This window comes from Haliotis rufescens, unplaced genomic scaffold (genome assembly GCF_023055435.1).
Source record: "Haliotis rufescens isolate VD_foot unplaced genomic scaffold, xgHalRufe1.0.p SCAF_9, whole genome shotgun sequence".
Classification (NCBI taxonomy): domain Eukaryota; kingdom Metazoa; phylum Mollusca; class Gastropoda; order Lepetellida; family Haliotidae; genus Haliotis; species Haliotis rufescens.
The window spans coordinates 29974356-30000873 of NW_025964383.1; the positions used below are offsets into that span (position 1 = coordinate 29974356).

Here is a 26518-nt window from a genome sequence, read left to right on the forward strand (position 1 = left end):
ACTGCAAGTTCTGAGAAGGGGTTAACTCGCTCTTGGGGAGATTGACAATCCACCCCAATTGCTCCAAGAGCCGACGTGCGAAAACGAGATGGCGTGACAGGGTGTCCGACATTCGATTTGCTACTAGCGAGTCGTCCAGGTACGCGAAGTACCGGACACCCCTCCGGTGGAGGAACCCCACTATGGGGGTGGTTAACCGGGTGAACAGCCAGGGAGCGGACGAAAGACCGAATGGGAGTACAACCCACTCGTAGTGCCTGCCTTGAAAGACAAACCTGAGATACCTGTGATGATCCGAGTGAATCGGAACATGCAGATAAGCATCCTTCAGGTCGATCGAAGCTAGCCAGTCGGCCGGCATGATCAGTGCTTTCAGGTCCGTCAAGCTCAACATTCTGAACTTGGGCGGCTTGCACAGGTAGAACTCGTTTAACGATTTCAAGTTGTGAATCATTCTGAGTTCGGCACTGTCCTTCTTGGGAACGAGAAATATCCTGGAGTAAAACCCCGGTGTTATTTCTGGTAGAGCTAACTCCCGAACTGCCCTCTTCTCCACCAACCTGCCGATGGCATCGGCGAGGAAGGGAAGATCGGTTTCCGAATAGAAACCTGCCGACGGGGCAACGGTGAGCGGCGGATTCGCTTTGAGATCGAGCCGATAGCCGTACCGAATCGTGTTGACCACCCACGGGTCGTCGAACACTTGTTCCCAATTCTCCCAGTAAGTCTGGAGTCTGGCTCCCACTGGGGAAAGAGAGGGGGGCCGGACGGGCTGCGGCAGGCGCAACTGTCCAGGGCCGTGTGACTCGGGTTCGCCTACGGGCCAACCGAAGTTGGCGCTGTCGGCATACGAACCCCTCCAATGAGAGTCACCTGGAGGGGCCCTTGCCGTCCTTAGACGACTTGGGCTTCCCCCAGTTCCCCTTCTTCCCGCGAAAGGGCTGCTGAGAACCCTTACCGGAGCCCTCAGAGCGGGGCTTCTTCCCGGAGGAAGAAGGACCCGACCCCTTAGGCCTGCCGGACGCAGCAACCTGGGGCGCGCTCCGCTTCGGAGCGGCACCCAGGCGCCTATGCAAGGACCCCACAAGATCCAGTGTGTGCCGAGAGGCCTCGGCAGACACAGCGGCCTGTTGTTCCTTCAGAACCCCAGGGATCTTGTTATTAAACAGGGTCCGAGCAGACCAAGGCTGCGAAAGGAGCACCTCCTGATTGGCAGCGTCCAACCCTGAAGCAACCAGATACGACTGGCGCCGAAGAAAATGGCACGTGCCGGAAACAAAGGCCGAAGCCCCGGCAACGTACTCCAGGGAAGCATTCAAACCGAGCAAGCAGTTGTAAATGCGCTGGTCACGGTCCGTGGGAGAACCTTCGACCAGACTGGCCGCCGCAGCCAGGTATGTGTCTCCGTGAGACATAGCCAGCATGGAGTGTCGAGCGAGGGTGTCCAGCTGTTGCAGGGTACCTTGCGGTACCGTGGCAACCGGTGGGGCACGGACCCCCAAACGCTCCACATGGGCTTCCGCAGAAGGACCAGCCTCGGGAAAGGCAAGGTCATGAACTGGGAAAGACCCTTTTCTCCACGACGGGGGAGGTAACGGGAGACCCCGACCGGAGGCAGCCGTGAAGGCTTTCTCCAAAGACGGCTTAATCCCGCGCAGCAAGGTTGATGCCGGGAAAGCCTTGTCGGACGACTCGTCGTATACCTCGGAGGAACCCACGGAACCGTGGATACCCCGCGGTATCGGCAGGGGCTTTGGCATGTCCTCGAAGAGGTCATACACCATGGCCACGCGGTCCTTAACCGATAGCGGAAGCAACGGTTCGGGGGAAGGACCGGTAACCACGGCAGCCGGCGCCGTACCGGTGGACCCCGCGTCCGAACCCGCGGCCACCGAAGAGGCCGGGGACGGAACAGCCAGCGGCCTATCTTGCGATAAGGCCGCCAGCTTGGAGTCCACAATTTGCGACAACAATGCGGCGACGGAAGCCCCAGACAGCCCGAGGGCCGCAAGGGGATCCGCCGCAGCCGACAAGGAGGTGCCCGCACGGGGGCCCCGACCGGACGAACCGGCCACCACAGGGGTGGAAACGGACTGCGCGCACAGCCTGTACCGCTCAAACTCCGCAGGTCCCAGACCTTCGCACAGGGTGCACCGGGTTTCCTCGCAAGGAACCCTGCACCGCGGGCAACGATCGTGGGGATCCCGGGACGACAAAAACTTTCTGCACACCCCACAACTCCGAGGAGCAGGGGTAGAGGGGGTGGATACAGGGGACATATCCATGTCAGACATTGATTGTTTTCTAGAAACAAAGAACAAAACATGGTTACAACGCACGCACCACAATGATTCACAAACGAACATTTTCACAAGAAAATAAACGAGCAATGTGAACATATAACATACACATATAACTTTTACTAAAGAAATAAGTTATGTTAACCCCCAAAACATACAAGAACAGGGGAAATGTAAAACACAACGTGCATACGCGAACCCCGCAAGTATATAGAAAAAAGGGCGGGAAAAATTTTCCGTTTGGCGGGAAAATTATAACCAAGCGTAGCTACCGCAACGCCCCATAAAAGCACAGTTTATTAGAGAATAAACGATAATAAATATCACCAAATCTTCAAGGAACGCTTCAGCAGGAGAAAACACGTCTTGCTAAGCAGACGAAGGAGACAAGAGTGAAGGGTGTCACATGGCAGCTAGGTGGCTACGCACGTGCTGCATGAGGTAATTGAGATCTCTGTGGTAGATTTCGCTATAGCAGCAGTTGTGGGAGACAACAGCCTCGGTATAACAGTGGTAACGTATTACTTAATGTAATTACCCTTGGATCAGCTGCAAAGAACTCCATCAATACTGACGGCACCTCAGCAAAGTCTGTTGAACATCGTGTACCTGCAAGTGATTAAACATATGTAAGGCTGCATAAAAGACATTAAAAGTTTCTCGGGCACATTTAGCTTAACAGTGAGGAGGGAGGCTGGACATTCTTTAAATTATTATTATATTGAAAAAAAGTGATAAGGAAAGAAGGATATCAACAACACAATTGAGCACACAGTGAACTCAGCTCTTTAATACAATGTCAGTTGTCAAGCATGGATAACAGAGTCTGCTATATTTATGTGGAAATCTGAAGAATAGTTTTGATATTAGCAAAAAAAGTGACTGATGCCTGAGAACAAAATTCATTTTTTATTATACATTTTTTGGTGAAATGAGTGAGTGATTTGGGTGTTTATGCCTCATTTAGCATAATCATAGGGACAAAAAAATGAGCTTCACACATTGAACACAGGCCTTAGCATGACAAGCGAACTCTCCAGCCACTAAGTTACGGTACCCCACCGCCCACTGGTGAACAGAAATGGAGAGTGCTAAGGTTCATAAAGGAATGAAATAGCCAGATGAGAATTTCAGTGGCAAAGACTATATTAAGCTATCATTGCCAATGAATTATTTGGAGCGGAAATCATTCTATCTGTTGTGGATAGTGTGGTGCTACCATGGCCATCAGAGCTTTTCACTTTCCTCCATTCAAGTTGTTGTCCAGGATGACAGTACACCGACTTGGAACATGCACTGTCGAATTCATGGGACAAGTTTTCCATGGCCACACTAGAGAGGGGCTAGGCTCTGAACACTATGCTGTACCTGTGACTACATGGCCCAATTCATGGGACAAGTTTTCCATGGCCACACTAGAGAGGTGCTAGGCTCTGAACACTATGTTGTTCCTGTGACTACATGGCCCAATTCATGGGACAAGTTTTCCATGGCCACACTAGAGAGGGGCTAGGCTCTGAACACTATGCTGTACCTGTGACTACATGGCCCAATTCATGGGACAAGTTTTCCATGGCCACACTAGAGAGGGGCTAGGCTCTGAACACTATGCTGTACCTGTGACTACATGGCCCAATTCATGGGACAAGTTTTCCATGGCCACACCAGAGAGGGGCTAGGCTCTGAACACTATGCTGTACCTGTGACTACATGGCCCAATTCATGGGACAGGTTTTCCATGGCCACACTAGAGAGGGGCTAGGCTCTGAACACTATGCTGTACCTGTGACTACATGGCCCAATTCATGGGACAAGTTTTCCATGGCCACACTAGAGAGGTGCTAGGCTCTGAACACTATGCTATACCTGTGACTACATGGCCCAATTCATGGGACAAGTTTTCCATGCCCACACAAGAGAGGGGCTAGGCTCTGAACACTATGCTGTACCTGTCACTACATGGCCCAGTTCATGGGACAAGTTTTCCATGGCCACACTAGAGAGGGGCTAGGCTCTGAACACTATGCTGTACCTGTGACTACATGGCCCAGTTCATGGGACAAGTTTTCCATGGCCACACTAGAGAGGGGCTAGGCTCTGAACACTATGCAGTACCTGTGACTACATGGCCCAATTCATGGGACAAGTTTTCCATGGCCACTATACAGTACCTGGGACATGCTGGTACTTTGTGCGACCAAGCATGGAGTGCATAGCAAGGCCGACCTCATGGAACAAGTTCCCTATCGGAGGGAGTAAGACTGAACACTATACAGTACCTGTGACATGCTGGTACTTTGTGCGACCAAGCATGGAGTACATAGCATGGCCGACCTCATGGAACAAGTTCCCTATCGGAGGGAGTAAGACTGAACACTATACAGTACCTGTGACATGCTGGTACTTTGTGCGACCAAGCATAGAGTACATAGCATGGCCGACCTCATGGAACAAGTTCCCTATCGGAGGGAGTAAGACTGAACACTATACAGTACCTGTGACATGCTGGTACTTTGTGCGACCAAGCATGGAGTACATAGCATGGCCGACCTCATGGAACAAGTTCCCTATCGGAGGGAGTAAGACTGAACACTATACAGTACCTGTGACATGCTGGTACTTTGTGCGACCAAGCATGGAGTACATATTGTGGCCGACCTCATGGAACAAGTTCACTATCGGAGGGAGTAAGACTGAACACTATACAGTACCTGTGACATGCTGGTACTTTGTGCGACCAAGCATGGAGTGCATGGCATGGCCAACTTCATGGAACAAGTTCCCTATCGGAGGGAGTAAGACTGAACACTATACAGTACCTGTGACATGCTGGTACTTTGTGCGACCAAGCATGGAGTGCATGGCATGGCCAAACTCATGGAACAAGTTTTCCATGGCCCCGGGGGTGAGTAAGGAAGGGGAGCGAGACTGAGGGGGTGGCAGGTTCAGCTGGAGGACCACCACAGGGAGCTGGTAGCTGCCATCTCGCTTCTCTCGGCCTCCTTGGATAGTGAAATGGCAGTCCTGTCAACAATAAAAGCACGAGTGAGAAATGCGTGATTGAGAATTGACACTGCTTCAAGCAATATTTCAGCAAAATCAGGTTCTTTTTCTTGTGCCCTTTGCTTCTTGTTGCTGAATGCAGCAACATTCCATTCCAGTCAAACACTGATGTGTCAAACCTGCGGTTGTCTCGGAAAAAAAAGTTTGGTTCCTGCGCCGTCTGTCTTTATTCATCCTTTTCGGTTGTGAGTGAGTGAGTATGGTTTTACGCTGTTTTTAGCAATATTCCAGCAATATCACAGCAGGAGACACCAGAAATGGGCTTCACACAATGTACCCATGTCAGGAATCAAACCTGGTCTTTGTCGTGACGAGGGAACACTTTAACCACAAGGCTACCCCACCAACCCTTTAATGAATGAGATTGTATACACTACATATATGGTCAAGTTACTGAAAATGAGAAAAGAAATCCAAAAAGAATTATGAAAAAAATCCTGATAATCTAAATAAGGTTATTAATGAAAGAACCAGATATAATGTGGGGAAAAGGGAAAAGAGATGCCATGTAAAACTAGCACTGAAGTCACAGCATTGATTCACCGGAAGGTATATAGTTACAGCAGGTAAAAGGCAATGGTTAAATAACATCCTGTCAAAATCAAAGCAGGGCTACAACTCTGCAAACAAGCCACAATGGCTAATTAGTTCGGACCAAGCATTGGAGAACTCCATCCCTGTAGGTCTCTATCAATCACTTCACAAATTCCAGGAAGTTGGTGAGATTGTATCTATATCATGATAATAATACATAATATACGTATGCACCCATGCACACACGTTTTGTAGCATAAGGGCTCCTTTTCTCTGTCTTGGTTCTAGGAAAACCTTTCCTGATGAAACTAAATCCTCAAAAATACAGACTTGTGATGATTCGAGTAAATACACTGAAGGCAGGCAATCAATGTCAAGCTGTCTTGAGTTTCGCGCTACGTTCATGAACAGGGTGAGTGAGTATGGTTTTAGGCTGCTTTTAGCAATATTCCAGCAATATCACGGAGGGGGACACCAGAAATTGGCTTCACACATTGTACCCATGTTGGGAATCGAACCCGGGTCTTCATCGTGACAAGTGAAAGCTTTAACCACTAGGCTACCCGACCGCCCCTTCATGAACACAGAGATGGATCTTGTGACATGACTTCCCCAGTGATGGTGGTGTTCAGGTCCAGGGTACTGATCATATCAGAATGGGCGATCTAACACATCAGATAATCGAGGATGCCGGGACCTTATGACCGTAACGTTACATCCTGACTTTCCAACACTTCTCACGTACCTGGGGTGGTTTTCCTGCTCTTTCAAAAAAATCACAGTAGATGTATCCCTGCACTCCTTCAGCCTCGTGAACCACTGCCTGAAACATGGTATGTGTGTACCTGGTCAATCATTCATCATATAGTGGATAGTATTATTGATGCAAGCCTTGTGAACCACTGCCTGAAACATGGTATGTGTGTACCTTGTCAATCATTCATCATATAGTGGATAGTATTATTGATGCAAGCCTTGTGAACCACTGCCTGAAACATGGTATGTGTGTACCTGGTCAATCATTCATCATATAGTGGATAGTATTATTGATGCAAGCCTTGTGAACCACTGCCTGAAACATGGTATGTGTGTATCTGGTCAATCATTCATCATATAGTGGATAGTATTATTGATGCAAGCCTTGTGAACCACTGCCTGAAACATGGTATGTGTGTACCTGGTCAATCATTCATCATATAGTGGATAGTATTATTGATGCAAGCCTTGTGAACCACTGCCTGAAACATGGTATGTGTGTACCCGGTCAATCATTCATCAAATAGTGGATAGTATTATTGAAGCAAGCCTTGTGAACCACTGCCTGAAACATGGTATGTGTGTACCTGGTCAATCATTTGTCATAAAGTGGATTGTGTTATTGATGCAAGCTTCGTGAACCACTGCCTGAAACATGGTATGTGTGTACCTGGTCAATCATTCATCATATAGTGGATAGTACATGTATTATTGATGCAAGCCTTGTGAACCACTGCCTGAAACATAGTATGTGTGTACCTTGTCAATCATTTATCATAAAGTGCATAGTGTTATTGATGCAAGCTTTGTGAACCACTGCCTGAAACAGGGTATGTGTGTACTTGGTCAATCATTTATCATAAAGTGGATAGTGTTATTGATGCAAGCCTTGTGAACCACTGCCTGAAACAGGGTATGTGTGTACTTGGTCAATCATTTATCATAAAGTGGATAGTGTTATTAATGTTCATACCCCAATGAACTCACACAAAGTGAAAGTCAAATTCTTAAGAAACATGTTCCTGAAAACTGCTTACATCACAACACAAGATGAGGTTAAGCCTCCCCTCTACATTTTGTGTAAAGTGCATGAAATGAGTATAATTCTCATTCACATAATCACATCTACTGTCATGACAATTTCCAAAAGTTTGGCTGACCTCAAATATGGGTGTGGACCAGAAAATCCAGTGATCAATATCATAAGCATCAATCCAAGCAATTGGGATTGATGACAGGCATCAACCATGTCACCCGATCCTGTTAGTCGCCTCTCACGATTATTTAAAGACCGCCGTCATATAGCTGGAATATTGCTGAGTGTGGCGTTAAACAACAAACCAACCAACCAAATCAAATATGGGTGGTGGTTTTACCCAAAAACAATATTTTGTCCTAGTCACACAAATGGAATGGATGGAAATGATTTAAACTGTGAGTCCTGTGGGATGCAAAATAATTAAATTTGTCAAAATAGTAGATTGCATGGTACATATTACTGACAATCTTACAGTCAAACTTCAGGGTGTCAGTGGTTGATTTTCTTCAAGGGAACATTGATATCCCCTCTATACTACTCAAATGCCATGACAGATTAACTACAGTCAAGTCTCGTTAATCCGACACTTGTTAATCCGACAATCGACTTTATCCAACATAAATGATGGGAACCGATTAAATCCATGCTATTTAGACCCGTTAATCCGACAGTCTCGCACTCCAACACACCTAATTTGCAACGAATTGCTGAAATCACTCATTAATCAGTCTCATTAATCTGACACAGTGATTAACATACTCTGTGGTCATCTGCCCGCCAGTACACAGCCCTGTGTTTTGATGTGAGACAAGTTGGCAAGAAGCCTCATATCTAAACGGCTGCAGAGATAAACTTGCTTAACAATAAACAATTACTGCTGTAAATAAACAAAACAGGATTAATCACTTGCCAATATTACCTCAATCTCATTAAAATGGGATACAAGTTCTTTCTACCGCTGAGGACATCCTATTACAGGTCACGTCAGAACGTTCTTTCGCGAACTTTGACCGACCAATGAAATTACTAGGCATTCAATGTTGGCCCAAAAGGATGCTTATGATCCCTTATCCTTTAAGCATAAAACTGTTAATACAGAAATTGTCTCACCAGCTTATGAATGTCATGTGACCAGCACTCCCCCGGCTGTGTTTTCTGCCGCTGCAGTGTGACGTTGTAGAGACTGTGGAACAAGTTGTTGAGACCTTCCATGCACGAGCCAAGGGAGAAGAAGGGAGACAACTCTGTTGAACTTGCATTGCATCTGTTTGAAATATCAATACCAGAAGGTTATATTTTCATTTCTACATTTTCACATCCCGTAAAACAAAGACAAGCACCTTCATACAGACTTTCAAAGAAACTGCTGTAAAACTTTACAGCAAGGAACAAATAATAAATCTAGTCTCTGAAATGAACATATTTTCAGAAAAAGTAAAGTTGTTACATTTTAATATAAAGGAGACTTTCATCATTTTCAGAACTATTCAGAGAGTTCTAACCTACATAGGATTACTAAATCATAGTTTCTAATAGTATGAATATGACGATCCCAAGGATGAATGAACCTACACAGACAGAAAATAACAAAATCACCATGAAAACATGTTTCTTAGTGACCCATGGCAAACATCATTTACACATCCCAACGTGAGGATGCAGACACATAAAAGGGAGGCAAATCTGTACAGATAAGCTACCTGTGCTCTCAAAGCTCCAATATGTTTGTTTGTTTGGCTATATATGACTCAAACATGTAAGTAATGGGCCAAGAGGTAACTGCAGTTTTTTAGTTGCCAGAACTAATTTCAGTTCACAAAGGACAAGGTATGGCCCACATGATTTGGATAATTTAAGAAATGAACACAATGTTTAGAAATTGTTATGAAAAATATTGATAGGTTCCTATGAATCATAACTTGACTCTCCATTTCAACACATGCATGTTCTTGACTTAGAGAACACTGAATGGATAGATAAGGCAGAAATATGTCAAAAAGGCAGATTACAGGAAGTGTTTTCATAATATGTTAAACATGAGCAAGTATCTGACCCAAGCTCACATTCTTAGAGGAAGCAGGTAAACACTCTACAAACACACAGCAGAACGTTTATCTGAGGTCACAGACTTGCTCATCGTCATCTGAGGTCACAGTCTTGTTCAGAGTCATCTGAGGTCATAGTCTTGTTCAGAGTCATCTGAGGTCACAGTCTTGTTCATAGTCATCTAAGGTCACAGTCTTGTTCATAGTCATCTTAGGTCACAGTCTTGTTCATAGTCATCTAAGGTCACAGTCTTGTTCATAGTCATCTAAGGTCACAGTCTTGTTCATAGTCATCTTAGGTCACAGTCTTGTTCATAGTCATCTAAGGTCACAGTCTTGTTCATAGTCATCTAAGGTCACAGTCTTGTTCATAGTCATCTTAGGTCACAGTCTTGTTCAGAGTCATCTTAGGTCGCAGTCTTGGTCATAGTCATCTAAGGTCACAGTTTTGTTCATAGTCATCTACGGTCACAGTTTTGTTCATAGTCATCTAAGGTCACAGTCTTGTTCATAGTAACTTAGGTCACAGTCTTGTTCATTGTCATCTAAGGTCACAGTCTTGTTCATAGTCATCTAAGGTCACAGTCTTGTTCAGAGTCATCTAAGGTCACAGTCTTGTTCATAGTCACTTAGGTCACAGTCTTGTTCATAGTCATCTAAGGTCACAGTCTTGTTCAGAGTCATCTAAGGTCGCAGTCTTGTTCATAGTCATCTAAGGTCACAGTTTTGTTCATAGTCATCTACGGTCACAGTTTTGTTCATAGTCATCTAAGGTCACAGTCTTGTTCATAGTCACTTAGGTCACAGTCTTGTTCATAGTCATCTAAGGTCACAGTCTTGTTCATAGTCATCTAAGGTCACAGTCTTGTTCATAGTCATCTAAGGTCGCAGTCTTGTTCATAGTCATCTACGGTCACAGTTTTGTTCATAGTCATCTAAGGTCAGTCTTGTTCATAGTCATCTAAGGTCACAGTCTTGTTCATAGTCATCTTAGGTCACAGTCTTGTTCAGAGTCATCTTAGGTCACAGTCTTGGTCATAGTCATCTAAGGTCACAGTTTTGTTCATAGTCATCTACGGTCACAGTTTTGTTCATAGTCATCTAAGGTCACAGTCTTGTTCATAGTAACTTAGGTCACAGTCTTGTTCATAGTCATCTAAGGTCACAGTCTTGTTCATAGTCATCTAAGGTCACAGTCTTGTTCAGAGTCATCTAAGGTCACAGTCTTGTTCATAGTCACTTAGGTCACAGTCTTGTTCATAGTCATCTAAGGTCACAGTCTTGTTCAGAGTCATCTAAGGTCGCAGTCTTGTTCATAGTCATCTAAGGTCACAGTTTTGTTCATAGTCATCTACGGTCACAGTTTTGTTCATAGTCATCTAAGGTCACAGTCTTGTTCATAGTCACTTAGGTCACAGTCTTGTTCATAGTCATCTAAGGTCACAGTCTTGTTCATAGTCATCTAAGGTCACAGTCTTGTTCATAGTCATCTAAGGTCGCAGTCTTGTTCATAGTCATCTACGGTCACAGTTTTGTTCATAGTCATCTAAGGTCACAGACTTGTTCATAGTCATCTTAGGTCACAGTCTTGTTCAGAGTCATCTAAGGTCACAGTCTTGTTCAGAGTCATCTAAGGTCACAGTCTTGTTCATGGTCATCTAAGGTCACAGTCTTGTTCAGAGTCATCTAAGGTCACAGTCTTGTTCATAGTCATCTAAGGTCACAGTCTTGTTCATAGTCATCTACGGTCACAGTTTTGTTCATAGTCATCTTAGGTCACAGTCTTGTTCAGAGTCATTTAAGGTCACAGTCTTGTTCAGAGTCATCTAAGGTCACAGTCTTGTTCATAGTCACTTAGGTCACAGTCTTGTTCATAGTCACTTAGGTCACAGTCTTGTTCATAGTCATCTAAGGTCACAGTCTTGTTCATAGTCATCTAAGGTCACAGTCTTGTTCATAGTCATCTAAGGTCACAGTCTTGTTCATAGTCATCTAAGGTCACAGTCTTGTTCAGAGTCATCTTAGGTCACAGTCTTGTTCATAGTCATCTAAGGTCACAGTCTTGTTCAGAGTCATCTTAGGTCACAGTCTTGTTCATAGTCATCTAAGGTCACAGTCTTGTTCATAGTCATCTAAGGTCACAGTCTTGTTCATAGTCATCTAAGGTCACAGTCTTGTTCATAGTCATCTAAGGTCACAGTCTTGTTCATAGTCATCTAAGGTCACAGTCTTGTTCAGAGTCATCTTAGGTCACAGTCTTGTTCATAGTCATCTAAGGTCACAGTTTTGTTCATAGTCATCTAAGGTCACAGTCTTGTTCATAGTCATCTAAGGTCACAGTCTTGTTCATAGTCATCTCAGGTCACAGTCTTGTTCAGAGTCATCTGAGGTCACAGTCTTGGTCATAGTCATCTAAGGTCACAGTCTTGTTCAGAGTCATCTTAGGTCACAGTCTTGTTCAGAGTCATTTAAGGTCGCAGTCTTGGTCATAGTCATCTAAGGTCACAGTTTTGTTCATGGTCATCTAAGGTCATAGACTTGTTCAGAGTCATCTTAGGTCACAGTCTTGTTCAGAGTCATCTTAGGTCACAGTCTTATTCATAGTTATTTAAGGTCGCAGTCTTGGTCATAGTCATCTAAGGTCACAGTCTTGTTCATAGTCATCTAAGGTCACAGTCTTGTTCAGAGTCATCTTAGGTCACAGTCTTGTTCAGAGTCATCTTAGGTCACAGTCTTGTTCAGAGTCATCTGAGGTCACAGACTTGCTCATCGTCATCTAAGGTCACAGTCTTGTTCAGAGTCATCTTAGGTCACAGTCTTGTTCATAGTCATCTAAGGTCACAGTCTTGTTCAGAGTCATCTTAGGTCACAGTCTTGTTCATAGTCATCTAAGGTCACAGTCTTGTTCAGAGTCATCTAAGGTCACAGTCTTGTTCATAGTCATCTTAGGCCACAGTCTTGTTCATAGTCATCTTAGGTCACAGTCTTGTTCATAGTCATCTAAGGTCACAGTCTTTTTCAAAGTCATCTTAGGTCACAGTCTTGTTCATAGTCATCTTAGGTCACAGTCTTGTTCATAGTCATCTAAGGTCACAGTCTTGTTCATAGTCATCTAAGGTCATAATCTTGTTCATAGTCATCTAAGGTCATAGTCTTGTTCATAGTCATCTAAGGTCACAGTCTTGTTCAGAGTCATCTTAGGTCACAGTCTTGTTCATAGTCATCTAAGGTCACAGTCTTGTTCAGAGTCATCTTAGGTCACAGTCTTGTTCATAGTCATCTAAGGTCACAGTCTTGTTCATAGTCATCTAAGGTCATAATCTTGTTCATAGTCATCTAAGGTCATAGTCTTGTTCATAGTCATCTAAGGTCACAGTCTTGTTCAAAGTCATCTAAGGTCACAGTCTTGGTCATAGTCATCTAAGGTGACAGTCTTGTTCAGAGTCATCTAAGGTCACAGTCTTGTTCAAAGTCATCTAAGGTCATAGTCTTGTTCATAGTCATCTAAGGTCACAGTCTTGTTCAAAGTCATCTAAGGTCACAGTCTTGGTCATAGTCATCTAAGGTGACAGTCTTGTTCAGAGTCATCTAAGGTCACAGTCTTGGTCATAGTCATCTAAGGTGACAGTCTTGTTCAGAGTCATCTAAGGTCACAGTCTTGTTCAGAGTCATCTTAGGTCACAGTCTTGTTCATAGTCATCTAAGGTCACAGTCTTGTTCATAGTCATCTAAGGTCACAGTTTTGTTCATAGTCATCTAAGGTCACAGTCTTGTTCATAGTCATCTAAGGTCACAGTTTTGTTCATAGTCATCTAAGGTCACAGACTTGTTCATAGTCATCTTAGGTCACAGTCTTGTTCATAGTTATTTAAGGTCATAGTCTTGTTCAGAGTCATCTAAGGTCACAGTTTTGTTCATGGTCATCTAAGGTCATAGACTTGTTCATAGTCATCTAAGGTCACAGTCTTGTTCATAGTCATCTAAGGTCACAGTCTTGTTCATAGTCATCTAAGGTCACAGTCTTGTTCAGAGTCATCTTAGGTCACAGTCTTGTTCATAGTCGTCTAAGGTCACAGTCTTGTTCAGAGTCATCTAAGGTCACAGTCTTGTTCATAGTCATCTTAGGTCACAGTCTTGTTCATAGTCATCTTAGGTCACAGTCTTGTTCATAGTCATCTAAGGTCACAGTCTTGTTCAAAGTCATCTTAGGTCACAGTCTTGTTCATAGTCATCTTAGGTCACAGTCTTGTTCATAGTCATCTAAGGTCACAGTTTTGTTCATAGTCATCTAAGGTCACAGACTTGTTCATAGTCATCTTAGGTCACAGTCTTGTTCATAGTTATTTAAGGTCATAGTCTTGTTCAGAGTCATCTAAGGTCACAGTTTTGTTCATGGTCATCTAAGGTCATAGACTTGTTCATAGTCATCTAAGGTCACAGTCTTGTTCATAGTCATCTAAGGTCACAGTCTTGTTCATAGTCATCTAAGGTCACAGTCTTGTTCAGAGTCATCTTAGGTCACAGTCTTGTTCATAGTCGTCTAAGGTCACAGTCTTGTTCAGAGTCATCTAAGGTCACAGTCTTGTTCATAGTCATCTTAGGTCACAGTCTTGTTCATAGTCATCTTAGGTCACAGTCTTGTTCATAGTCATCTAAGGTCACAGTCTTGTTCAAAGTCATCTTAGGTCACAGTCTTGTTCATAGTCATCTTAGGTCACAGTCTTGTTCATAGTCATCTCAGGTCACAGTCTTGTTCATAGTCATCTAAGGTCATAATCTTGTTCATAGTCATCTAAGGTCATAGTCTTGTTCATAGTCATCTAAGGTCACAGTCTTGTTCAGAGTCATCTTAGGTCACAGTCTTGTTCATAGTCATCTAAGGTGACAGTCTTGTTCAGAGTCATCTAAGGTCACAGTCTTGTTCAAAGTCATCTAAGGTCACAGTCTTGGTCATAGTCATCTAAGGTGACAGTCTTGTTCAGAGTCATCTAAGGTCACAGTCTTGTTCAAAGTCATCTAAGGTCACAGTCTTGGTCATAGTCATCTAAGGTGACAGTCTTGTTCAGAGTCATCTCAGGTCACAGTCTTGGTCATAGTCATCTTAGGTCACAGTCTTGTTCATAGTCATCTCAGGTCACAGTCTTGTTCATAGTCATCTAAGGTCACAGTCTTGTTCATAGTCATCTAAGGTCACAGTCTTGTTCAGAGTCATCTTAGGTCACAGTCTTGTTCATAGTCATCTAAGGTCACAGTCTTGTTCAGAGTCATCTTAGGTCACAGTCTTGTTCATAGTCATCTAAGGTCACAGTCTTGTTCATAGTCATCTAAGGTCACAGTCTTGTTCATAGTCATCTAAGGTCACAGTCTTGTTCATAGTCATCTAAGGTCACAGTCTTGTTCATAGTCATCTAAGGTCGCAGTCTTGTTCAGAGTCATCTTAGGTCACAGTCTTGTTCATAGTCATCTAAGGTCACAGTTTTGTTCATAGTCATCTAAGGTCACAGTCTTGTTCATAGTCATCTAAGGTCACAGTCTTGTTCATAGTCATCTCAGGTCACAGTCTTGTTCAGAGTCATCTGAGGTCACAGTCTTGGTCATAGTCATCTAAGGTCACAGTCTTGTTCAGAGTCATCTTAGGTCACAGTCTTGTTCAGAGTCATTTAAGGTCGCAGTCTTGGTCATAGTCATCTAAGGTCACAGTTTTGTTCATGGTCATCTAAGGTCATAGACTTGTTCAGAGTCATCTTAGGTCACAGTCTTGTTCAGAGTCATCTTAGGTCACAGTCTTGTTCATAGTTATTTAAGGTCGCAGTCTTGGTCATAGTCATCTAAGGTCACAGTCTTGTTCATAGTCATCTAAGGTCACAGTCTTGTTCAGAGTCATCTTAGGTCACAGTCTTGTTCAGAGTCATCTTAGGTCACAGTCTTGTTCAGAGTCATCTGAGGTCACAGACTTGCTCATCGTCATCTAAGGTCACAGTCTTGTTCAGAGTCATCTTAGGTCACAGTCTTGTTCATAGTCATCTAAGGTCACAGTCTTGTTCAGAGTCATCTTAGGTCACAGTCTTGTTCATAGTCATCTAAGGTCACAGTCTTGTTCAGAGTCATCTAAGGTCACAGTCTTGTTCATAGTCATCTTAGGCCACAGTCTTGTTCATAGTCATCTTAGGTCACAGTCTTGTTCATAGTCATCTAAGGTCACAGTCTTGTTCAAAGTCATCTTAGGTCACAGTCTTGTTCATAGTCATCTTAGGTCACAGTCTTGTTCATAGTCATCTAAGGTCACAGTCTTGTTCATAGTCATCTAAGGTCATAATCTTGTTCATAGTCATCTAAGGTCATAGTCTTGTTCATAGTCATCTAAGGTCACAGTCTTGTTCAGAGTCATCTTAGGTCACAGTCTTGATCATAGTCATCTAAGGTCACAGTCTTGTTCAGAGTCATCTTAGGTCACAGTCTTGTTCATAGTCATCTAAGGTCACAGTCTTGTTCATAGTCATCTTAGGTCACAGTCTTGTTCATAGTCATCTTAGGTCACAGTCTTGTTCATAGTCATCTCAGGTCACAGTCTTGTTCATAGTCATCTAAGGTCATAATCTTGTTCATAGTCATCTAAGGTCATAGTCTTGTTCATAGTCATCTAAGGTCACAGTCTTGTTCAAAGTCATCTAAGGTCACAGTCTTGGTCATAGTCATCTAAGGTGACAGTCTTGTTCAGAGTCATCTAAGGTCACAGTCTTGTTCAAAGTCATCTAAGGTCACAGTCTTGGTCATAGTCATCTAAGGTGACAGTCTTGTTCAGAGTCATCTAAGGTCACAGTCTTGTTCAGAGTCATCTTAGGTCACAGTCTTGTTCATAGTCATCTAAGGTCAAAGTCTTGTTCATAGTCATCTAAGGTCACAGTTTTGTTCATAGTCATCTAAGGTCACAGTCTTGTTCATAGTCATCTAAGGTCACAGTTTTGTTCATAGTCATCTAAGGTCACAGACTTGTTCATAGTCATCTTAGGTCACAGTCTTGTTCATAGTTATTTAAGGTCATAGTCTTGTTCAGAGTCATCTAAGGTCACAGTTTTGTTCATGGTCATCTAAGGTCATAGACTTGTTCATAGTCATCTAAGGTCACAGTCTTGTTCATAGTCATCTAAGGTCACAGTCTTGTTCATAGTCATCTAAGGTCACAGTCTTGTTCAGAGTCATCTTAGGTCACAGTCTTGTTCATAGTCTTCTAAGGTCACAGTCTTGTTCAGAGTCATCTAAGGTCACAGTCTTGTTCATAGTCATCTTAGGTCACAGTCTTGTTCATAGTCATCTTAGGTCACAGTCTTGTTCATAGTCATCTAAAGGTCACAGTCTTGTTCAAAGTCATCTTAGGTCACAGTCTTGTTCAAAGTCATCTTAGGTCACAGTCTTGTTCATAGTCATCTCAGGTCACAGTCTTGTTCATAGTCATCTAAGGTCATAATCTTGTTCATAGTCATCTAAGGTCATAGTCTTGTTCATAGTCATCTAAGGTCACAGTCTTGTTCAGAGTCATCTTAGGTCACAGTCTTGTTCATAGTCATCTAAGGTCACAGTCTTGTTCAGAGTCATCTGAGGTCACAGTCTTGTTCATAGTCATCTAAGGTCACAGTCTTGTTCATAGTCATCTTAGGTCATAGTCATCTTAGGTCACAGTCTTGTTCATAGTCATCTTAGGTCACAGTCTTGTTCATAGTCATCTCAGGTCACAGTCTTGTTCATAGTCATCTAAGGTCATAATCTTGTTCATAGTCATCTAAGGTCATAGTCTTGTTCATAGTCATCTAAGGTCACAGTCTTGTTCAAAGTCATCTAAGGTCACAGTCTTGGTCATAGTCATCTAAGGTGACAGTCTTGTTCAGAGTCATCTAAGGTGACAGTCTTGTTCAAAGTCATCTAAGGTCACAGTCTTGGTCATAGTCATCTAAGGTGACAGTCTTGTTCAGAGTCATCTAAGGTCACAGTCTTGTTCAGAGTCATCTTAGGTCACAGTCTTGTTCATAGTCATCTAAGGTCACAGTCTTGTTCATAGTCATCTAAGGTCACAGTTTTGTTCATAGTCATCTAAGGTCACAGTTTTGTTCATAGTCATCTAAGGTCACAGTTTTGTTCATAGTCATCTAAGGTCACAGACTTGTTCATAGTCATCTTAGGTCACAGTCTTGTTCATAGTTATTTAAGGTCATAGTCTTGTTCAGAGTCATCTAAGGTCACAGTTTTGTTCATGGTCATCTAAGGTCATAGACTTGTTCATAGTCATCTAAGGTCACAGTCTTGTTCATAGTCATCTAAGGTCACAGTCTTGTTCATAGTCATCTAAGGTCACAGTCTTGTTCAGAGTCATCTTAGGTCACAGTCTTGTTCATAGTCATCTAAGGTCACAGTTTTGTTCATAGTCATCTAAGGTCACAGTCTTGTTCATAATCATCTAAGGTCACAGTCTTGTTCATAGTCATCTCAGGTCACAGTCTTGTTCAGAGTCATCTGAGGTCACAGTCTTGGTCATAGTCATCTAAGGTCACAGTCTTGTTCAGAGTCATCTTAGGTCACAGTCTTGTTCAGAGTCATTTAAGGTCGCAGTCTTGGTCATAGTCATCTAAGGTCACAGTTTTGTTCATGGTCATCTAAGGTCATAGACTTGTTCAGAGTCATCTTAGGTCACAGTCTTGTTCAGAGTCATCTTAGGTCACAGTCTTGTTCATAGTTATTTAAGGTCGCAGTCTTGGTCATAGTCATCTAAGGTCACAGTCTTGTTCATAGTCATCTAAGGTCACAGTCTTGTTCAGAGTCATCTTAGGTCACAGTCTTGTTCAGAGTCATCTTAGGTCACAGTCTTGTTCATAGTTATTTAAGGTCGCAGTCTTGGTCATAGTCATCTAAGGTCACAGTCTTGTTCATAGTCATCTAAGGTCACAGTCTTGTTCAGAGTCATCTTAGGTCACAGTCTTGTTCAGAGTCATCTTAGGTCACAGTCTTGTTCAGAGTCATCTGAGGTCACAGACTTGCTCATCGTCATCTAAGGTCACAGTCTTGTTCAGAGTCATCTTAGGTCACAGTCTTGTTCATAGTCATCTAAGGTCACAGTCTTGTTCAGAGTCATCTTAGGTCACAGTCTTGTTCATAGTCATCTCAGGTCACAGTCTTGTTCATAGTCATCTAAGGTCATAATCTTGTTCATAGTCATCTAAGGTCATAGTCTTGTTCATAGTCATCTAAGGTCACAGTCTTGTTCAGAGTCATCTTAGGTCACAGTCTTGTTCATAGTCATCTAAGGTCACAGTCTTGTTCAGAGTCATCTGAGGTCACAGTCTTGTTCATAGTCATCTAAGGTCACAGTCTTGTTCATAGTCATCTTAGGTCATAGTCATCTTAGGTCACAGTCTTGTTCATAGTCATCTTAGGTCACAGTCTTGTTCATAGTCATCTCAGGTCACAGTCTTGTTCATAGTCATCTAAGGTCATAATCTTGTTCATAGTCATCTAAGGTCATAGTCTTGTTCATAGTCATCTAAGGTCACAGTCTTGTTCAAAGTCATCTAAGGTCACAGTCTTGGTCATAGTCATCTAAGGTGACAGTCTTGTTCAGAGTCATCTAAGGTGACAGTCTTGTTCAAAGTCATCTAAGGTCACAGTCTTGGTCATAGTCATCTAAGGTGACAGTCTTGTTCAGAGTCATCTAAGGTCACAGTCTTGTTCAGAGTCATCTTAGGTCACAGTCTTGTTCATAGTCATCTAAGGTCACAGTCTTGTTCATAGTCATCTAAGGTCACAGTTTTGTTCATAGTCATCTAAGGTCACAGTTTTGTTCATAGTCATCTAAGGTCACAGTTTTGTTCATAGTCATCTAAGGTCACAGACTTGTTCATAGTCATCTTAGGTCACAGTCTTGTTCATAGTTATTTAAGGTCATAGTCTTGTTCAGAGTCATCTAAGGTCACAGTTTTGTTCATGGTCATCTAAGGTCATAGACTTGTTCATAGTCATCTAAGGTCACAGTCTTGTTCATAGTCATCTAAGGTCACAGTCTTGTTCATAGTCATCTAAGGTCACAGTCTTGTTCAGAGTCATCTTAGGTCACAGTCTTGTTCATAGTCATCTAAGGTCACAGTTTTGTTCATAGTCATCTAAGGTCACAGTCTTGTTCATAATCATCTAAGGTCACAGTCTTGTTCATAGTCATCTCAGGTCACAGTCTTGTTCAGAGTCATCTGAGGTCACAGTCTTGGTCATAGTCATCTAAGGTCACAGTCTTGTTCAGAGTCATCTTAGGTCACAGTCTTGTTCAGAGTCATTTAAGGTCGCAGTCTTGGTCATAGTCATCTAAGGTCACAGTTTTGTTCATGGTCATCTAAGGTCATAGACTTGTTCAGAGTCATCTTAGGTCACAGTCTTGTTCAGAGTCATCTTAGGTCACAGTCTTGTTCATAGTTATTTAAGGTCGCAGTCTTGGTCATAGTCATCTAAGGTCACAGTCTTGTTCATAGTCATCTAAGGTCACAGTCTTGTTCAGAGTCATCTTAGGTCACAGTCTTGTTCAGAGTCATCTTAGGTCACAGTCTTGTTCATAGTTATTTAAGGTCGCAGTCTTGGTCATAGTCATCTAAGGTCACAGTCTTGTTCATAGTCATCTAAGGTCACAGTCTTGTTCAGAGTCATCTTAGGTCACAGTCTTGTTCAGAGTCATCTTAGGTCACAGTCTTGTTCAGAGTCATCTGAGGTCACAGACTTGCTCATCGTCATCTAAGGTCACAGTCTTGTTCAGAGTCATCTTAGGTCACAGTCTTGTTCATAGTCATCTAAGGTCACAGTCTTGTTCAGAGTCATCTTAGGTCACAGTCTTGTTCATAGTCATCTAAGGTCACAGTCTTGTTCAGAGTCATCTAAGGTCACAGTCTTGTTCATAGTCATCTTAGGTCACAGTCTTGTTCATAGTCATCTTAGGTCACAGTCTTGTTCAAAGTCATCTAAGGTCACAGTCTTGGTCATAGTCATCTAAGGTGACACTCTTGTTCAGAGTCATCTAAGGTCACAGTCTTGTTCAAAGTCATCTAAGGTCACAGTCTTGGTCATAGTCATCTAAGGTCACAGTCTTGTTCAGAGTCATCTAAGGTCACAGTCTTGTTCAGAGTCATCTTAGGTCACAGTCTTGTTCATAGTCATCTAAGGTCACAGTCTTGTTCATAGTCATCTAAGGTCACAGTTTTGTTCATAGTCATCTAAGGTCACAGTCTTGTTCATAGTCATCTAAGGTCACAGTTTTGTTCATAGTCATCTAAGGTCACAGTTTTGTTCATGGTCATCTAAGGTCATAGACTTGTTCAGAGTCATCTTAGGTCACAGTCTTGTTCAGAGTCATCTTAGGTCACAGTCTTGTTCATAGTTATTTAAGGTCGCAGTCTTGGTCATAGTCATCTAAGGTCACAGTCTTGTTCATAGTCATCTAAGGTCACAGTCTTGTTCAGAGTCATCTTAGGTCACAGTCTTGTTCAGAGTCATCTTAGGTCACAGTCTTGTTCAGAGTCATCTGAGGTCACAGACTTGCTCATCGTCATCTAAGGTCACAGTCTTGTTCAGAGTCATCTTAGGTCACAGTCTTGTTCATAGTCATCTAAGGTCACAGTCTTGTTCAGAGTCATCTTAGGTCACAGTCTTGTTCATAGTCATCTAAGGTCACAGTCTTGTTCAGAGTCATCTAAGGTCACAGTCTTGTTCAGAGTCATCTTAGGTCACAGTCTTGTTCATAGTCATCTTAGGTCACAGTCTTGTTCATAGTCATCTAAGGTCACAGTCTTGTTCAAAGTCATCTTAGGTCACAGTCTTGTTCATAGTCATCTTAGGTCACAGTCTTGTTCATAGTCATCTAAGGTCACAGTCTTGTTCATAGTCATCTTAGGTCATAATCTTGTTCATAGTCATCTAAGGTCATAGTCTTGTTCATAGTCATCTAAGGTCACAGTCTTGTTCAGAGTCATCTTAGGTCACATTCTTGTTCATAGTCATCTAAGGTCACAGTCTTGTTCAGAGTCATCTTAGGTCACAGTCTTGTTCATAGTCATCTAAGGTCACAGTCTTGTTCATAGTCATCTTAGGTCACAGTCTTGTTCATAGTCATCTTAGGTCACAGTCTTGTTCATAGTCATCTCAGGTCACAGTCTTGTTCATAGTCATCTAAGGTCATAATCTTGTTCATAGTCATCTAAGGTCATAGTCTTGTTCATAGTCATCTAAGGTCACAGTCTTGTTCAGAGTCATCTTAGGTCACAGTCTTGTTCATAGTCATCTAAGGTCACAGTCTTGTTCATAGTCATCTAAGGTCACAGTCTTGTTCATAGTCATCTAAGGTCACAGTTTTGTTCATAGTCATCTAAGGTCACAGTCTTGTTCATAGTCATCTAAGGTCACAGTCTTGTTCATAGTCATCTAAGGTCACAGTTTTGTTCATAGTCATCTAAGGTCACAGACTTGTTCATAGTCATCTTAGGTCACAGTCTTGTTCATAGTTATTTAAGGTCATAGTCTTGTTCAGAGTCATCTAAGGTCACAGTTTTGTTCATGGTCATCTAAGGTCATAGACTTGTTCATAGTCATCTAAGGTCACAGTCTTGTTCATAGTCATCTAAGGTCACAGTCTTGTTCATAGTCATCTAAGGTCACAGTCTTGTTCAGAGTCATCTTAGGTCACAGTCTTGTTCATAGTCATCTAAGGTCACAGTCTTGTTCAGAGTCATCTAAGGTCACAGTCTTGTTCATAGTCATCTTAGGTCACAGTTTTGTTCATAGTCATCTTAGGTCACAGTCTTGTTCATAGTCATCTAAGGTCACAGTCTTGTTCAAAGTCATCTTAGGTCACAGTCTTGTTCATAGTCATCTTAGGTCACAGTCTTGTTCATAGTCATCTCAGGTCACAGTCTTGTTCATAGTCATCTAAGGTCATAATCTTGTTCATAGTCATCTAAGGTCATAGTCTTGTTCATAGTCATCTAAGGTCACAGTCTTGTTCAAAGTCATCTAAGGTCACAGTCTTGGTCATAGTCATCTAAGGTGACAGTCTTGTTCAGAGTCATCTAAGGTCACAGTCTTGTTCAAAGTCATCTAAGGTCACAGTCTTGGTCATAGTCATCTAAGGTGACAGTCTTGTTCAGAGTCATCTAAGGTCACAGTCTTGTTCAGAGTCATCTTAGGTCACAGTTTTGTTCATAGTCATCTTAGGTCACAGTCTTGTTCATAGTCATCTAAGGTCACAGTCTTGTTCAAAGTCATCTTAGGTCACAGTCTTGTTCATAGTCATCTTAGGTCACAGTCTTGTTCATAGTCATCTCAGGTCACAGTCTTGTTCATAGTCATCTAAGGTCATAATCTTGTTCATAGTCATCTAAGGTCATAGTCTTGTTCATAGTCATCTAAGGTCACAGTCTTGTTCAAAGTCATCTAAGGTCACAGTCTTGGTCATAGTCATCTAAGGTGACAGTCTTGTTCAGAGTCATCTAAGGTCACAGTCTTGTTCAAAGTCATCTAAGGTCACAGTCTTGGTCATAGTCATCTAAGGTGACAGTCTTGTTCAGAGTCATCTAAGGTCACAGTCTTGTTCAGAGTCATCTTAGGTCACAGTCTTGTTCATAGTCATCTAAGGTCACAGTCTTGTTCATAGTCATCTAAGGTCACAGTTTTGTTCATAGTCATCTAAGGTCACAGTCTTGTTCATAGTCATCTAAGGTCACAGTTTTGTTCATAGTCATCTAAGGTCACAGACTTGTTCATAGTCATCTTAGGTCACAGTCTTGTTCATAGTTATTTAAGGTCATAGTCTTGTTCAGAGTCATCTAAGGTCACAGTTTTGTTCATGGTCATCTAAGGTCATAGACTTGTTCATAGTCATCTAAGGTCACAGTCTTGTTCATAGTCATCTAAGGTCACAGTCTTGTTCATAGTCATCTAAGGTCACAGTCTTGTTCAGAGTCATCTTAGGTCACAGTCTTGTTCATAGTCATCTAAGGTCACAGTTTTGTTCATAGTCATCTAAGGTCACAGTCTTGTTCATAGTCATCTAAGGTCACAGTCTTGTTCATAGTCATCGCAGGTCACAGTCTTGTTCAGAGTCATCTGAGGTCACGGTCTTGGTCATAGTCATCTAAGGTCACAGTCTTGTTCAGAGTCATCTTAGGTCACAGTCTTGTTCAGAGTCATTTAAGGTCGCAGTCTTGGTCATAGTCATCTAAGGTCACAGTTTTGTTCATGGTCATCTAAGGTCATAGACTTGTTCAGAGTCATCTTAGGTCACAGTCTTGTTCAGAGTCATCTTAGGTCACAGTCTTGTTCATAGTTATTTAAGGTCGCAGTCTTGGTCATAGTCATCTAAGGTCACAGTCTTGTTCATAGTCATCTAAGGTCACAGTCTTGTTCAGAGTCATCTTAGGTCACAGTCTTGTTCAGAGTCATCTTAGGTCACAGTCTTGTTCAGAGTCATCTGAGGTCACAGACTTGCTCATCGTCATCTAAGGTCACAGTCTTGTTCAGAGTCATCTTAGGTCACAGTCTTGTTCATAGTCATCTAAGGTCACAGTCTTGTTCAGAGTCATCTTAGGTCACAGTCTTGTTCATAGTCATCTAAGGTCACAGTCTTGTTCATAGTCATCTAAGGTCACAGTCTTGTTCAGAGTCATCTAAGGTCACAGTCTTGTTCATAGTCATCTTAGGTCACAGTCTTGTTCATAGTCATCTTAGGTCACAGTCTTGTTCATAGTCATCTAAGGTCACAGTCTTGTTCAAAGTCATCTTAGGTCACAGTCTTGTTCATAGTCATCTTAGGTCACAGTCTTGTTCAAAGTCATCTCAGGTCACAGTCTTGTTCAAAGTCATCTAAGGTCACAGTCTTGGTCATAGTCATCTAAGGTGACAGTCTTGTTCAGAGTCATCTAAGGTCACAGTCTTTTTCAAAGTCATCTAAGGTCACAGTCTTGGTCATAGTCATCTAAGGTGACAGTCTTGTTCAGAGTCATCTAAGGTCACAGTCTTGTTCAGAGTCATCTTAGGTCACAGTTTTGTTCATAGTCATCTTAGGTCACAGTCTTGTTCATAGTCATCTAAGGTCACAGTCTTGTTCAAAGTCATCTTAGGTCACAGTCTTGTTCATAGTCATCTTAGGTCACAGTCTTGTTCATAGTCATCTCAGGTCACAGTCTTGTTCATAGTCATCTAAGGTCATAATCTTGTTCATAGTCATCTAAGGTCATAGTCTTGTTCATAGTCATCTAAGGTCACAGTCTTGTTCAAAGTCATCTAAGGTCACAGTCTTGGTCATAGTCATCTAAGGTGACAGTCTTGTTCAGAGTCATCTAAGGTCACAGTCTTGTTCAAAGTCATCTAAGGTCACAGTCTTGGTCATAGTCATCTAAGGTGACAGTCTTGTTCAGAGTCATCTAAGGTCACAGTCTTGTTCAGAGTCATCTTAGGTCACAGTCTTGTTCATAGTCATCTAAGGTCACAGTCTTGTTCATAGTCATCTAAGGTCACAGTTTTGTTCATAGTCATCTAAGGTCACAGTCTTGTTCATAGTCATCTAAGGTCACAGTTTTGTTCATAGTCATCTAAGGTCACAGACTTGTTCATAGTCATCTTAGGTCACAGTCTTGTTCATAGTTATTTAAGGTCATAGTCTTGTTCAGAGTCATCTAAGGTCACAGTTTTGTTCATGGTCATCTAAGGTCATAGACTTGTTCATAGTCATCTAAGGTCACAGTCTTGTTCATAGTCATCTAAGGTCACAGTCTTGTTCATAGTCATCTAAGGTCACAGTCTTGTTCAGAGTCATCTTAGGTCACAGTCTTGTTCATAGTCATCTAAGGTCACAGTTTTGTTCATAGTCATCTAAGGTCACAGTCTTGTTCATAGTCATCTAAGGTCACAGTCTTGTTCATAGTCATCGCAGGTCACAGTCTTGTTCAGAGTCATCTGAGGTCACGGTCTTGGTCATAGTCATCTAAGGTCACAGTCTTGTTCAGAGTCATCTTAGGTCACAGTCTTGTTCAGAGTCATTTAAGGTCGCAGTCTTGGTCATAGTCATCTAAGGTCACAGTTTTGTTCATGGTCATCTAAGGTCATAGACTTGTTCAGAGTCATCTTAGGTCACAGTCTTGTTCAGAGTCATCTTAGGTCACAGTCTTGTTCATAGTTATTTAAGGTCGCAGTCTTGGTCATAGTCATCTAAGGTCACAGTCTTGTTCATAGTCATCTAAGGTCACAGTCTTGTTCAGAGTCATCTTAGGTCACAGTCTTGTTCAGAGTCATCTTAGGTCACAGTCTTGTTCAGAGTCATCTGAGGTCACAGACTTGCTCATCGTCATCTAAGGTCACAGTCTTGTTCAGAGTCATCTTAGGTCACAGTCTTGTTCATAGTCATCTAAGGTCACAGTCTTGTTCAGAGTCATCTTAGGTCACAGTCTTGTTCATAGTCATCTAAGGTCACAGTCTTGTTCATAGTCATCTAAGGTCACAGTCTTGTTCAGAGTCATCTAAGGTCACAGTCTTGTTCATAGTCATCTTAGGTCACAGTCTTGTTCATAGTCATCTTAGGTCACAGTCTTGTTCATAGTCATCTAAGGTCACAGTCTTGTTCAAAGTCATCTTAGGTCACAGTCTTGTTCATAGTCATCTTAGGTCACAGTCTTGTTCAAAGTCATCTCAGGTCACAGTCTTGTTCATAGTCATCTAAGGTCATAATCTTGTTCATAGTCATCTAAGGTGACAGTCTTGTTCAGAGTCAT

At 42.4% G+C, this 26518-nt stretch overlaps 1 protein-coding gene across 1 annotated transcript in view; it reads right to left on the reverse strand.

Annotated features, from left to right (window-relative positions):
- The window catches only part of LOC124130913 (mitochondrial intermediate peptidase-like), a 73619-nt gene that overhangs the window by 12333 nt on the left and 34768 nt on the right, over nucleotides 1–26518 (reverse strand). Inside the window, exons 12-15 of the mRNA XM_048390590.1 lie at nucleotides 8803–8956; nucleotides 6643–6720; nucleotides 5120–5324; nucleotides 2839–2909 (exon numbers count right to left, since the gene is read on the reverse strand). Of these exons, the coding sequence (XP_048246547.1) occupies nucleotides 2839–2909; nucleotides 5120–5324; nucleotides 6643–6720; nucleotides 8803–8956 (508 nt within the window). The remainder of the gene's footprint in view (nucleotides 1–2838; nucleotides 2910–5119; nucleotides 5325–6642; nucleotides 6721–8802; nucleotides 8957–26518) is intronic.